Below are 15,527 nucleotides of genomic sequence, written 5' to 3'. Positions count from 1 at the left end.
GGTATGCGCTCTGAAAACTAAAAGACTTGAATTTTCTCGACCCATATTTATTCATCGCCAATATTCATCACATCAGTGCACTCGCGTGTTTGTCGATAAAGCTATAAAATTTTCCGAAGCATTGAATGTCGATGATGGATCGATCCGCCCCGTGACCAATTAGACGCGCTGGGCGTGACGTGACTAGCCTGCGCACCGCCACGCCATGCCAGCGCCGACGCTTCCGGCGCACGCGCAGCGATGGCGGCTGAAACCAGACGTCAATTAAACTGATACTGTGAGGTTTCTCACTATCCTTGCAATCTATCGGCACGAAGTAGAAGAGGAACAGTTAAGGATCTCGATCTATGATCCTTTATTTATGTAGCATGTAGCGTACTTATGCCTCACTCTTGGGAAACTTCATTCTTATATGTAAAGTAGTTACCGACAGTTCGCAATCATTCAGGCAAAAAACTATCAAATTGCCCCGTGCTAATTATGGAGTACCGACTCTGGAGTTTTTGGACAATAAAGACTTGCTCTAAGGGAAATCATGCCTACTCAAAATATTTGCTTCAAAGTCCAACTTATAACACTTCACAGTCCACCACCCTCCATCCCCAGTCTCGTGCTGCGAGAGTTTCTCAGAGCTGTGAGCCCCTGGTCCCGCAGCCGGCGGTGGCGGTGGAGGCACTCGCACACGCCTCCGAGCCTCAATTGTTTTCATTTATTGCGAGGGGAAATGGTTCCCTGTATTTGTTTTAAGTTCCGCTGACAAATAAAAACTTAAAAGGGTTCAAGGGGTAAAGAAAGGATAACCGCCTGAAAGTGTTTGTAAGTGTGACATGAAAGTAAAATGAAAGTTTGGAAGTGGCAACCCATGTGGCTGTCATATATTATGTAGGTATACCTCTAGTAATCTGACGTTTGCCGAAACGGAATATATATATATATATATGTATATATATATTAAACTTGCTCTATCTGGCTTGGAGATTGTACAAAACCCATTCTTGTAATGAACATTTTTTCATGTTTATCTCAAAGAAGTCTTTACTGATGAAAATCACAAGCCGTGACCAATGTAAACTCTGTCGTATCTCTCATATTAGGGGGGTACGAGCTCCCAGTAGAAGGCAAGTTCATCTGTGGACCTCTCCGGAGATGTGAAGTGTCTCCGGGGCGCAGATATTTGCATCACAGACAGAAAACTCCCGACGCCTGCTAATAGACACTTGGGCACGGTTTTAATAACACTTGTTGTTATGACGATTTCTAAAGTATCATAACAGACTGTAGGTAAAATAATACATAAATTACTCTTCCACCCAAGAGCCAAGAGGTATGTTATACCAGAAGTGTGTACAGTCAGTGTATATCTGTGTCTTTTTGGCAACGTAGCTCTGAAATAGATGGTAACATTTGATGATTTTATTTGATGCGTGCGTTATTTAGTTTGGTGTGTTCTCGCCAGCCCTAGTTATGACTATAATATTTCATTCTACACATCGTCTTCACTTATGTCTCATGAAAATCTGTTGAAAGTTTTAAACGGTATGCCCGACTATGTTGAATAAAAAACGAGGCTTTCATACCTAGTGGAGTTACGAAGGTATTTGGTAGGTATCTGTGTAGTTCCTTATTAATCATTTAATAGAGGAAACGTGATAGTTACATTATGTAGGCTATGTTAAATAAAGAAATTGAATATTTAAACTACTTAATTTTGGTTTGGTTCGAGTCTTAAACCCGATGATCTACATTCCTGTACGGACCACCAACGTTTTAGAATCAGTTAATCGTTCACAATCTTCCATTTGTACGTAGCCAGTATGTAGATATGCCATTTTGGGCGTTATACTTGCGTCAGCTGATGTCATCACAGATAATTATAATACTATAAATAGCAGATGTGATCTGTGTCTCGTCCCATGCGACCGCGGCCGAGGGTCCATGGGAGCTACAGCCGCTCCCGTTTACCTCACGAAAAACGAAATTTCGGGGAGCTGCTGCTCTAACCACGACTCTATCTGGTTGTGTTAAACATGCAGATTGCTTGGCAGCTGTCGTTTTTCGCTCTGTGTGAACCTAGAGTAGCCCCCTAGCTGGTCGTGCGCCGGCCGGAAGCACGGAAACTTCATAAATAACCGAGCGAGGCACGCGCGTTCCCACCGGCACCAGCGCTGCAGCCGCTGCGGGCACCATCTAGGTACTCATTGTTAGTAGGTACAGGGAGCCCTCCACATACGTCCGGCGCACCCTGTCTAGTCTGTTTTGGCTAATCCTGTCACCACGGAGGCCTTGTGAACGGTATGCAGCATGCTAAGAAAAAGAATTCAGTTGTAGCGGTCAGATTCAAAAAGCTTAGCCACCCGTAATGATTTTTAATAATTAGTATTCAGGCATGAAAACCACAGACTGTGTGCCTGTAAAATGATATAATTTAGAAATGTTAATATATTATAGAGTCAAGCCCAGGAGAGGAGAAAACCTTTTAAGGCAAAACGAAGCTCGCATGCAACAGCTAGTTATAAAAAGTTAAAATAAAAACATATCAAATAGAGTCACTTTCGTGTGAGAGTACATTCAGCAAATAAGAGCCAGCTCTTTTATTTAATATTGACTTTAACGAGTTTACTGACTGTGGAAGTCAAACATTTTCAAACTGTAATAAAGCGCCAACTCTAGTGGCTGCGAGCGACGCAATGAAAAGTGTAAAACCAACAGTGACACGTAATATCTGACGCCCTTCACCCCTCGCCGCGCTCTACTGCCCACACAATACAGATTACTATCGCCTGGTGACTTTGGGCAATCTTTGTTGGCACAACTTACCCCCGCGTGGCTGCGTCCCCCGCTCGGCAGTACTTAATGAAGTGTCAATCAATCAGTCATTCATTGAGTCGCGTGTCGATGTAATGAGCGATTTGTCAACAAACAACAACACGGCACGGTCAGGAGCAACTTCAAAGCCCCAGCGGGGGCCCGCGCCGCCCCGCGCTCGCCAGACCAGAGTGCACAAAGAACCGATATCCACGTCAATAATAAAGCGGTTTTGTTTAATATTTCTTTCTCCATTATGCATTGATTGGGATCCTGTTAGTTAACATATTCCAACGACTAAACGGGGGTTGCATTGTTGTGTTGAAGTTAACCGTAAGTCACTGTTTTTGTTCTCTTTATTCAACTCGCAATTTAGGAGCCTGGAAGAAATGACAAATGGATGCATATTCCTTACCCCTTCGTTGTTTTGCCACCACGTATTATTGCGAATAATTCTCACCAGCAGTGTTTAAAAAAAATACTGGTGGTATAAAATTACAACTAAATACAGAGCAATATTTTTATTGATTGTTCTCTTTCTGTACCCATCACGTCGCGTCGCGTTGGATCTGCCTCAGTTTTATCAGGCAGTCCGGCGGCGGTGCGCGTCACTCTTTAATACTCTTAATACTTAGTTGTTCATTAAACTATCTAACGCATACGTACATTAGCGAGGGCTTGACGAACGGGGGAAGACCTCTATTTTATTAAGATTTATGTTAGCTAAGTAGTTCTGAGAAATATGATCCTCTTTCCTACAGATGTAAAGACAAGATTTTTTTATTTAATTGGTTATTAACAAAACTTTGATAGGAGTTTTTTTGTAGAAATAACTAAATGATGTCAACATCAGTGTTCCCACTACACACCCAGCACGGTGGCTACAGAGTACAGACCCGTCACTCGTCTCGCCCCCAACAATGGCGTCAAAACGAACCAAATTGGAATGTCGTTAGTTGTAATTAAAAGTCGTTGAAGCGCGAAATCGCGAGCACCCTCGAGCGCCGCGCCGCGACAACAAGCGACGCGACGCGACAACAAGCGACGCGACGCGACACGAGACGTCACGCGCACGGCGAGCCCATCACGCGAATCTGCATCCTGACACCCGCACCCTGTCACCCTACCTCGCACGCAGCTCCCACGCATGCATACTTTCTTCCTCGTTGTTATCCAGGTAGAAATAGGACTATTCTATAAAAAAAACCTTTCATTCTTGTGATTTATGTCCTACCACAATGTAGCGTTATTTTTGTAAACACCGTTTAACCCCTGCACCTGTGCCGCAACCGGCGGACTCACCGCCACTACATCATGGACGTGTTAATAGACATCGAATGGCAACAAAGCGAGATCTAATCGCCTCTTCTATAGAAGCTATAACTTTTTATTAAGACGTGGCACCTGTAGTCGGGATGTTCGCTTTTTATACGAAAAGTCTTAAATCATGTCCTAGCTACAACCATACAACCCTGTTCGGATCGTTTGGGCTACAGTCGAACTTATTGTGCATTCGCGCACTGACGGGCCGACCTTGATTTACATGAGAATCTTCTAGAGATAAATAAATCCTTTGTTATATAAGAAACAATAAAAGTACAACGTGATAATGATATTGCCCCCGAATCATAATGTTTACAAATGTAAACATTTTATTAGCTCAATGCTGACGTGAGGGAGCAGGGCACCCGCCCTGGCCCTGAATATTTGAAGAGTATTTCGCCTGACAATAACAAAGTGGCGTTCGTCAAAGTGATCGTTATCGCGTCAACGATCACTTAGCATTGGTCAAACGCATCTCATTCGAATAATTTGGAAAAACAGTGTTAATATGTATGCGTTCAGACGTAACGGCGGAGATTTCGAGAACTCATCAATATTTGATCTGAGATTTGATTTGTAGATCTCCCCTCATTGCCTATTCTTGTTTGTCAAATGTGACAATGTGAGCCTCGCTGTCCGGTCGCTGCCGGCAGCAGTGAGCTCCCTCGCAGTCGCCACTTACTAATTTACACAAATGTGTAATTTATATTGTCACACTGTCTCCTCGGCGTCCCATAAGATCTTTTAAAGTTTACATTATTGTTTTAGATCTCATTGTACTCTGTCCTAAACACAACACTGGTGAAAATTTATTAAGAGTAGTAATGAATCCCTACCCAGCAAGGTACTAACTAAAATACGTGTCTGTGTAAAAATATGCCTCCTCCTTTATGATATGGGCAGAATAGTTGCAGGTTAGACGCAGGTTAAAACTACGCAGCGGTTGCAACTTACATTTAATAAGAGGTTACGTTAGGTACGTTAGAAAAAAAATGCTAAGTGCTAGCATTACTTCATTTTCGTAGACCGATGGACAGACAACTAAGTAATCCCATGAGGGTTCCGTCAACCGTCTACTTTGATTGCCGCTTCCTTACACCGTTTCGTGCGTTTGCCTTACAAATTCTGCCACATTTGGTGCTACAAATGCGTATTTCAAACCATCCCCCGGTGACAGATCGTCGCATGAGCACGTCGCTGCACTTCCGCGAAGGTGTCGCGGTACCTGACGCTTATCTGATGCTGATCACCGACACTTCTGCGAATCAGAACCATGATTTACTGATCATTGTCCTTATAAATTACGACACATATTGCTAGATTGCAGTTGATTTGCCTCTATCGTAGGTTTGCGGAGGGACTAAGAAAATTTGGGATTCAGTTCAATTATGAATTAACAGTGAAGATATAAATGCGTCTTCGTTGTTATATGGCCATATTGGATTTATATTTATCAAACTTCTCTGTAGTACTTATATAAGTAAGATAGGTTTTTTAGTTTAGTATCATGGTTTGGTGTCGCGGCGACGGCGGCGGCGGCCGCGCGGTTCAAAGCAAGCGAACAATGCCCGCTGCTAACTGTTACAAACAAAACGTACCAAAAAACACCGAATTCCGATTCCCAAAAAGCGACCCCGCGGACAACCTTTTGACAGGCGCAATTTTTTCCACTTCTTTATGGTTTAAGAAACTTGTGATATATGGCGGGAGCATTGTCCCTCCGTGAGACTCCCTGTGATTTATCTACTGCACTACTGCAGGACGCGGACTGGATTTAATAAACTGTCGCTATTATAGACGTCATTTACTACGGTTATTTGTCTGATGCCATACAAAAGAATTCAACGCGCTCCTACTGACGGTCCATATCGACCGTCCTGTTAATTAATCTCCATTATAACATACAACTTTGTGCTTAAGTTTCTTTTTCACCTGAAGATACTCTGATGTATGAGGCTACGTTGATAGTGCATCGTAAACTCTGTGCCATCTATATTTCATCCTATCTTTATGCCCGTGTAGAGTTCCCAAAAAATATAACATTAATTTCAGCTGAATACTAAGTAGCTATATCAAACAGGATGAATGACCACTACTAACTATGATTAGTGCAAACGGACGTACACTCCATTAGTACTAGAGTAATGAATAGAAATGGAATCAATCAGCGCGATGGATCCACGAGATAGTGCTGATGGAGACACCGCACTACATCTATGTACATACTACCTAGGTATACAGTAGGTACCTGGGCAGTTGCGCGGCGCTTCATAACTCATTGTTGCACTCAAATGTGTTTAGAGCAGTTATAAGAGGTAGAGCTACACTTAGGGGATTGTATAAATAAATAGCAATCAAGGATAAAATAAAGTTAGGAATACCTACCTACTCTTGAACAATGTAACATATCCCAATATATAGTAATATGATATGACAAAACACTCAATTAACTTAAGAGGCTTGAAAATACGAAAAATAACAATATCATAACATTTATAACATAGCAAATTACAATAACGTACGTACCTACTTCATACCGTTTTGAGTAAACAACCAAGAAACTGACTGTTCTTGCAAAGTTTCAGCTCCATATAGTTGTGACGCAATAGTCTTCAGCTGAAGGCGTCCTTCAGCGTGAGTCGCGCGCGGGTCACATCACTCACGCGCGCCAATTAAGATAACAGCGACACATGCCCCGAGCCGGCCCCGAGATATATGGCTTATTGAAATTGGTTATGTAGGTACAAGCAGATGATATTGCGATTGCACAATACATTATAATGTGGCTTTATTGTAACATACGATATGTGGACGTTTAAAATTAATCTGCTACTGTTGATTGAAAAAAACTTTACTGTAGCATGGTGAGAACTGAGAGATGGAGATAACCACAATACAAACCGTAAAGTAAGTAAACGAGCGCATGCATTCTGCGCGCAGTTTCTTTGCCTCTCAGCGCGCCATTTCTACCCGACATTAAAAATATGATTGCGCAAGCGCCGAGGGCAAAAAGAGGAGCTTATCAATGAACAAAACGTTCGATGGTCATTGTGTCGGCGGCACAAAGCCGCTGCCATAAGTTACAGCGGGCGAGCGCGAGCGCGCAGACAAATAATACAAACAGCGGCCGCGGACAATAGCGCGGTCAATACGGTAGCGCGCATTAGCATATCGCGCATCGACCCTCCCGCGGCCTGAGACCGGCCACTAGCAATACACTACAATACAAGTGCAAAAAGAGCCCCTTTCGATTGGAAATGTAACCCTAAATGCACAGGAATTAAGAACAGCCCATGTCTAACGCATACACTCCGCAAATCCAGAGTTATTCCATGTAGAAGCTGCAGTATTTGTAACAACAGTATTTCTATCTGATACTGTCGGTATAAGCTAACCAAATTCTAAAATTTAAAATGTTTAATTGACTGTATATTTTTTATCGTATAATTTATTGGGTTTTGATGTGATTGTACTGACCTACAGTGATTGTACTGATTTACAGTGATTGTACTGATTTACAGTGATTGTACTGAGCTACCATTTTATAACTATAATTATTATTATGTAGTTGTATTTCCATCTCGAGAGCATGGGGTCGTGGACATTTCAAAGACGCTATACCCTGATGTAGATGGTACTACGAAATTACGAAATAGCACATTTACGGTTATCATTTAAAAAAAGCATAAGTAAAAGTTGATGATGGATCCCTTCTTCATTGTTTATGTCTACCATTCAATGGCACATCATCAACACACAATCTGTCTCGAATAAATAATCTTTGTAATAAATAAGATAAGAAAAGATAGTCAATACAAAAAAGTTAAAAGACTGCCTTCCAAATACAGTAGCTAGGTATGCCATTATAAACTTTATCTTTAGTGAACACAACCACTTTACAGTCAATAAACTTAATTATACATTAATTCGTCGACACAAGAACCGAACAACGAGTCCTGAATGTGTAAATTGAATTAGAGGGAACAACGAAAGAACATTAAATTATGGAATAATTATGATATATTGCGATTAGCGCTCGCATCGATCGCTTACACTCGATACATATTCATGCGCCATCCGCGACTCGAGCCGAGATCAACTCGTCCATCAGCCACCAGCCCCAGCGCATCTGTAAATCTAATTACAGCTCCGAATCCAGTGAGAGGAACAAAAACTGCCGCGACCATTACTCGTACTCGATTAAACAATATCATTGAACTCTGTGACAAATTATGTGTGGGTTGTAGAGGGGATGCACTCGCAGAGAACATGGCGGGATCATGATAAAGTGTCGAATGATGCTATTATATACGCAACTTTGAAGTTATCTTCAAATCAAATCTTATTTCAATGGTGTTGTTTTTACACATTGTTCACAATGTATGAAAATCATGCTGACAATCTTTGAAATTAAATTATTGATAGATTTTACCAGACATGGTGAAGCACACGCTTAGCTGAATTAGAATACAGATTCCTAATGAACTGGAAATTGACTGCCTTGAAGGGATTCCATTAGTGAACCTATTAAAGTATTACTTCCTTAACATAATGTTATTGTTATAATAATGTTAATGTTATAATGTTATTTTTATAATTATGTAACCAAGCCACCTAAATTCTAAATACCTACAGGCTACCTACGACACGACACAGACTTTTGAGGGGTCCATGCTAACCTATATTATTTTAAATCTCTTTCGAATATTTTAAAGGAGATTTTGTTAATTGTTATACTTAATACAATATGCATTATTATTATTTATTTAATTCAGATAATATGATCCATACAATGTGTTAGTAACAATTATAAACTAGTTTAGTTCTTAATGTTGTAAATATATGGGTTTGTTGAACATTTTTTTCTTTTATCATTTATGTCATGGGTAGGTTAATTATTGTTGTAAAAGCAATAAGCAGTGTGCATACAGGTGCCCGGCGCTGCTGGCGACCAGGGTGCTTGGCGCAACGTGGTCCCGGGGTCGTCAGCGGCGAGTGGCGCGGCCCTCTCCGCTCCGCTAACATTTGTTTCCAGCTTTTTGCGTAAGTGTCCGGCCCGGCCAATTCCCGAAATGGCCGGTCTAATGTTTAATTCAATTGATTTCATTAGCCAGAGTTCAGGCGACGTCGAGCGCGATACATATGTATGTGGGTATCGCTAATAAATTGGCTTGGACCCGAGTTTTTGTGGATTTCATTTTATTTGTTTGTTTGTGCTCATATTGCTGCGTATCTAATAGCACAATAGGAATTTAACCGTGGTTAACTTTATTGACTTTTTTAAAAACTTCACTGATTCTGATGAATTAATTTATGTTTTAGTAGGTACACAACGCTTAGAGTAAGCACCTAACTTAGTTATTATATATTATTATATGTATAAGCAAAATATAAGCTACAATCATGTAAATTTGAGATCCTCTCCGAGCGGTGCGGGCGCGCTTCACATTCAATCAACATTCCATAACAAAGGGTTTAGTTTTGAATTTTGACCTCTGGAATTTCAATCCCATTATTACTATGTCTGGGTTTATTTTTTCCCAAAAAAACATTTCTCTCCACTGCGCTATCCAATAAATCACGTCAGTAGACAAAGTGGAGTATTTGTAGTGTGTTAGAGTTATTGCTCGCGAGTCATTTGCTAAAAAGCTCAAAAAGCTCCGGCGCACGTGACGTCACTTCCGGCGCGCGACGCACTTCCGGCGCGGGCGCCTCCCGATGTTTCAATACTCTTTATAGTTATAATGTTGCGTGTTCTAGAGAAAAAATATATATTTTGGAAGTAAATAAAAGGGGAATTATAAAACGAGCGAAAAAAAAAAACTTTGCGACTGATGATGACATACTGTTTTAATAACTTGAGCGGTATGAATTTGAATAAGCGAAAAATTAACTTAACTGACGACGAATATTGATTTATAATAAAAACCAGAACGAGCTTACAAAAAGTGGATTGTGTGTGAAATCCATTTCAGATATTAAAATTTTATCCGAGCGACTTCATTACTAAGTGAGCGACTGGAAATACAGAGAGGGCAACTTCAATATTAAGATAGATTCGATTTTTCTAAGTGAAGTTATACTTAGCGAACTACTAAAAAGATCACTTTGAGCAATGTTTTGTATGCTGCTTTATTAATGATTATTGGTTACTGATATTCTATTTGAGGGCTTATGTTTTTTATTTTGATACGCTTTTTTAATGAAAAATACAGATTTTTAAATGCGCGTGAATTCGAATGGGGGCGGGGCGACGAATCGTTGCAGTCAGGTGAGTTGCAGTAGAGCTCCTCATACCTATCAATGTTTCTTAGTATTAATAAGAAGTTTTTTTTTAGTTGACTGAAGCGTCTTATTTTATTTTTTGTTCATTTGATTGAAATAAATTGATGCATATTACTTTATTTTTACGGAGTACATTGTTTTATTTAATTACCCTTATATTTCAATAATCAAATTTCTCAACTAATAGAATAGTGTTTCTTCAATTTCATATTATTTTTATTTTTTAAATGTGAGCTCATTATACTCTGCTCATTGGTGTATTTTTCAAAGTGGTTTTTGTATTCGAAACACTTCATTTAAGATAAAATGCCGCTCAGTATAAAAAATACATTTGCCAAATATTGAAAAAAATGCAGGACGTAACGTTGACACTCAAACAAATATTAGGTCGCTCAAATATTAAGAAGCTGCTCATTTTGTATTTTAAGTAACTCAAATTAATGTTTGTAAGTTGCTGTTCTGTTGATTTCTCGTCACTCGCAGTCAGTCGCTCACTTAGTAATTCTATAACCCAAATTAATTAATTTTGACACTTAGAACTAATTTAATTTGACACTTAGAACTAATTTTGTAATTTACAGTCACTCGTTTTATTGCTACCCTAAATAAAAATCTAGGTAACTTTTCTACTTACCCACCATACATGAAAACTATGAATTGACGTAAGCCTTAGGAGTAGGGTTTCGTTTTTCCCGACCTTTTTCTGTTCCCGGGAAACGGGAATTATTTTGAAGATTTCCCGGGAATTCCCGGGAAACTGGAATTTATTTTAAATGCTAGGTTTTGCTATTTTCGGGTATTAAAAGTCTATAAAATAGTCTATTAATACTCTTACAATTAAATCAAATATACTTTTATCACTCGTATAGGTAGAAAAAAGCAACAGTCAGATAAATTAACAATCAAAATTACATATAATGATTTATTTTACATGCCAAAATCATTTGTTTTTCTCAATTGTAAATTAAAGAATAACAAACGTATTATAATTAACAGTTTGAAAATAATATTATTATGACATATAATTAAAATAGATAGATATTGAAATAGAAAATTAATTACACTTGAGGTAATGTTTTAGAAAAATTAATTCATTCAACGATTAATCGCTCAACCTACTTCTTATTTTGGTTTTTTCTATGCGTTAGTAATGTTATAAAAATAAACGCGGACATAAAAATAAATATGACAGGTGTCACACTAGTGTTAGCTTTTACATACTCTTTGGTCACATAATGTAAAAGCCGATCAATTGTTTGGTTTTAGGTAGGTGGGAGGACCAATAGATAAATAAAGATGAAAATATTGAATCAGGAAGAGAAGGAAACAAAGTGATGTAGATGAGTCATTTATCTTTGCAATGCAGAGAAAACAAGAACACGTATGATTTTCCAATAATTTGCAACAAAACCAAGTTTCTGATCGTTGACGACAAACCTGCCGATATTTTTTTTGGTTTAAGGTAGGAGAAACAGATAGATAAAGACGAATATATAGCATAAAATCGATTAAAAATCAAACCCAGGAATTCCCGGGAATGCTATTTTTTTCCCGGTTTCGGGAAGCACAAAGCGGGAACGAAACCCTACTTAGGAGTAAGAGCTAAGAACCGCAAATTATCACTTAATGAACTAGTGGTTAGTGAGGTCGTGTTACGACCTTTTTTCATAATTCATCGTCAGTGGTATTGGTATGGTAACCTACCTAAAATAGGTATTTTGTAAAAAGGTAGGTTACGAATGTTTCCGATGCCATAAAAAAGTAATACTCGTCATTTACCCCAATAATAAAGGGCAACAAAACAAACAGCTTAGAACATAACTCAGTGAGTCGGAGGGACGCAGGAAGGTAGTTCTTTAGGCGACGGCGGCGGCGGCGGCGGCGGCGGCGGCGGCAGGAAGCGACGCTCGACGACATTACGCACAGATCATTAACTGCCACTGCTCCTCTATTTATTGCCGCACGCTTTGACAACCCTGTCCTCCTAATACCCAACACCCTCTCCCACCATCCACTATCAATAACCGACTCTATGTTCACGCACCAAGGTGCAATTCGAGAGAAATAGTGCAAGTTCAAAAGTATCATTTTCCGGGGGCTATCAAAAAGAGAAATAATCATTCGGAAAGTTATATTGTCATTATGATATGATGTCTTGATCGCGTCCCCGACGGACATTCGCCACGGCCGGGGCGGCGGCGGCGGCGGCGCTCCCGGCTACATCACTGTGCTCGGCCGATTGCGCTGAGTGAGTGGAACGTTGTTAATGATCTGTTTAAACAATTGTTACATTTGATTATTTTATGTTGTTATAGATACTTATTCGATTTGAAGAAGAGAATACAGAGTTTTATGAAGAAGTGAATATTAAGTTTCAGGTTCGTAGTATACGACAAAATCCCACTGACCGCGACTTATCCGTGCGACAAACTACTGCGTACTTCGACTCAATTTATACGGTTGATTTCTTAAAATCATTGGTACTCACTTATTATTATCAGTTTTCCCGTGAAGTTTTCAATAAAAAAAAACTGAAATGTCAGAATTCTACGGAATAAAAAAAATATGTAACTGAAAGTCGGACTCATGCAAACGCGCATAACTTTAATAGAGGTACAGCCAGCGTAAGTTTGTTTTGCATAAGTAGGTAGTATTTGTATTAAAAACTGGGTTAATAATTTTGCGGTTGGTAACAGGGCAGTTATTGTTATTTGAAATTTACCCAGTCGTACTATCAAATAAAAAGTCGTTTAAAATTAAACATTAATTTTAGTTAAGGTTAAATGCAACGCCAACTAGCTACCTAATTGAAAAAAAAACATAACTTCCGTTTCAAAGCGTTTTTCCAAAACTGCCACTTTCATGCTAATTTTTGTATATAACCTGCCTGCCAGTACCCAGTAATGCCAGTATCCAAAGATATGACTTTTCATACCGGAAGATATATTTTTTTCCATTCGCGCCGCTAGTTGTGTTTATACATATTACATATACCTACATATTATCAAATTATATTTGTAGTTTTACTCAAAGGTGGAGACATAATATAAGACCTAAGTTATCTGCACAGACTTTAATGACGGGGCCTTTGTGAAATGGTGGTAGATTATGACTTTTGACAAGTACTTCTAATATTCTACGTCGAAAAAATAAACGATTTCATTTCATTTCACACTATAAAGAAAAAGCTAATAAGAAACCGCAAGCGTAGTATAGTTAGAAACTACTTATGTGTGTTATCCTTGCGTTATTATAATAAAATGATTATTCATTTGTACATATTGTTAAGTTTTCCAAAGAAAATAAAATATATAAATTAAATAAATATGCTCCGTATATAAAAATAGGTATATATAGAGAATTTAATCTGTGACTAAACTTTGTAGAGGGCGGGGTGTAAAGAGATAAAAACAAGTAAGAGACATCTAGCGTCAAACCATGGTATCTCTTGATAGCTCGTGATAGTAAGTAAGGTGCACGTACGACGCAAGCCCTACGCAAGCGGCGACTACCAACATCGTTTGCTATTTAAGTTAGCTCGAGCGAGGGTGAGCTTTACTGCTAACAATGTAGGGTGGTAGTTCAGTACATTTTGTAAGGATGGCGCTGTAATCGTTTTATATACTTTATAAAATAAAACAAACTACTCGAAAATGAAAAAGTAATACCTAACCTAGTAGTAAATTTTGCAATAGAGGTACAAATAAACTTAACCGATTTTAATTAGCATATACTATTTTTATTAGCATTATAATTTATTAAACAGTTATCAGTGCTCAGAACCAACTTACAACACTACCTATCACCAGACAAAATTCATTTGCTACCCTCACATTATCTCATTCTATTAGTCTCGCGCTCGTGAAAGTTTTTAAAGTTTTTATTGCTGGTTTGACCTCATTCCTCGCGAGGCGCGATCGCCATAGCAACCGCAAACGGAAAACCGGAGACAAGACAAAGCGCTAAACTGTTGACGGATCTCCATGGCAACGGCTACTTGTTACTTTGAGGCAAACAACAACATCCGCGGACAGCCACCTTGACCGCCGGCTGGCCGAGCGATGACACCGCGCTCCGTGATCGATTGTTCCGGCGTTCGACATTCGAAAGTGACAGTAGTTGTCGTGGCGTCCCGCAGGCTCCGCGGGGTGTGATGTGCCGCGGGCTGCTGGCGTGCTCGGCGTGTGTGTGGTGCGTGCAGGTGCAGTGTGTAGCGTGTGCAGGGTGTGCCGCGTGCAGGCATGTCGGTGTCGGTGCGCGTGGTGGAGGCGCCGCGGCCGCGCGGGCCCTACACCTACTCCAGCTCGCCGCGCGCGCTCTATAACAACGTCAAGCTGAAGAGGGACCCGCCGTGGTGAGTACCACAACTTTTGTATGCTGTGCACTTGAGATGATTGCTGATGGTTGTAGGGTGCTTAGGAGAGGATCACATTTGTAGCAGTCAATACAATAGAACAATGGAGCGCTGAACTGTTCAGGATTAGTAACTAACTGAAGCGAGTCCGACGAAAGACTTCCTATTGATATCCGTTTATAATACCACTGCTACAAGTTTATCCTCAAATCTTTCATATGGTAAGATAAGATCACACCAGTTAATCCCTGAATGAGTAAATATGACAGAATTGTTTGGCTTACACTTCTACGACCAAGATATAAATACCTAGTTATAATTATTTTACTGTACCTACACTCTCACGCTACCTGCGTTTGCCTGTTCGTGATCGTCTTGAGTGGAGACCACGAACAGGCAAATGCAGCGTGGGACGCCCTCCTGCTGGACCTTGGGCGGGTAGCCGGTACTGGTTGGATGAGGAAGGCCGAGGACCGAGTGTTGTGGCGCTATGTGAGACCTAGTGTGATGAGGCCTAGAGGCCTATGTCGAGCAGTGGATGATTATTGGCTGATGATGATGATGATATACCCTCTCACGATGCGCATCTTCACATCCACTACATCACCCACGCCGCTGTGCATCCATGCACCTGGCTCCCAGTCCCAGCATGCTTTAGAACAGGGTGGCCTTGTCCCAAGAAGTGCCCCAACCCCCAACACATCACTCTCTTGTCGGGTCTCCGCATCCAACCACTAGACCTGCCTACAGCAGTCGGTCC

At 40.1% G+C, this 15,527-nt stretch overlaps 1 protein-coding gene across 1 annotated transcript in view; it reads left to right on the top strand.

Annotated features, from left to right (window-relative positions):
- The first annotated feature begins 14,372 nt into the window (after positions 1-14,372).
- LOC119694926 (radial spoke head protein 3 homolog B) overlaps positions 14,373-15,527 on the top strand; it is a 28,613-nt gene continuing 27,458 nt past the window's right edge. The window contains exon 1 of the mRNA XM_048628982.1: positions 14,373-14,767. Coding sequence (XP_048484939.1) covers positions 14,655-14,767 — 113 coding nt within the window. The 5' untranslated portion in view covers positions 14,373-14,654. The remainder of the gene's footprint in view (positions 14,768-15,527) is intronic.

This window comes from Plutella xylostella, chromosome 22 (assembly GCF_932276165.1).
Source record: "Plutella xylostella chromosome 22, ilPluXylo3.1, whole genome shotgun sequence".
NCBI lineage: Eukaryota > Metazoa > Arthropoda > Insecta > Lepidoptera > Plutellidae > Plutella > Plutella xylostella.
The sequence above is the reverse complement of the archived record's forward strand: the minus strand, read 5'-3'. Positions and strand labels throughout refer to the sequence as shown.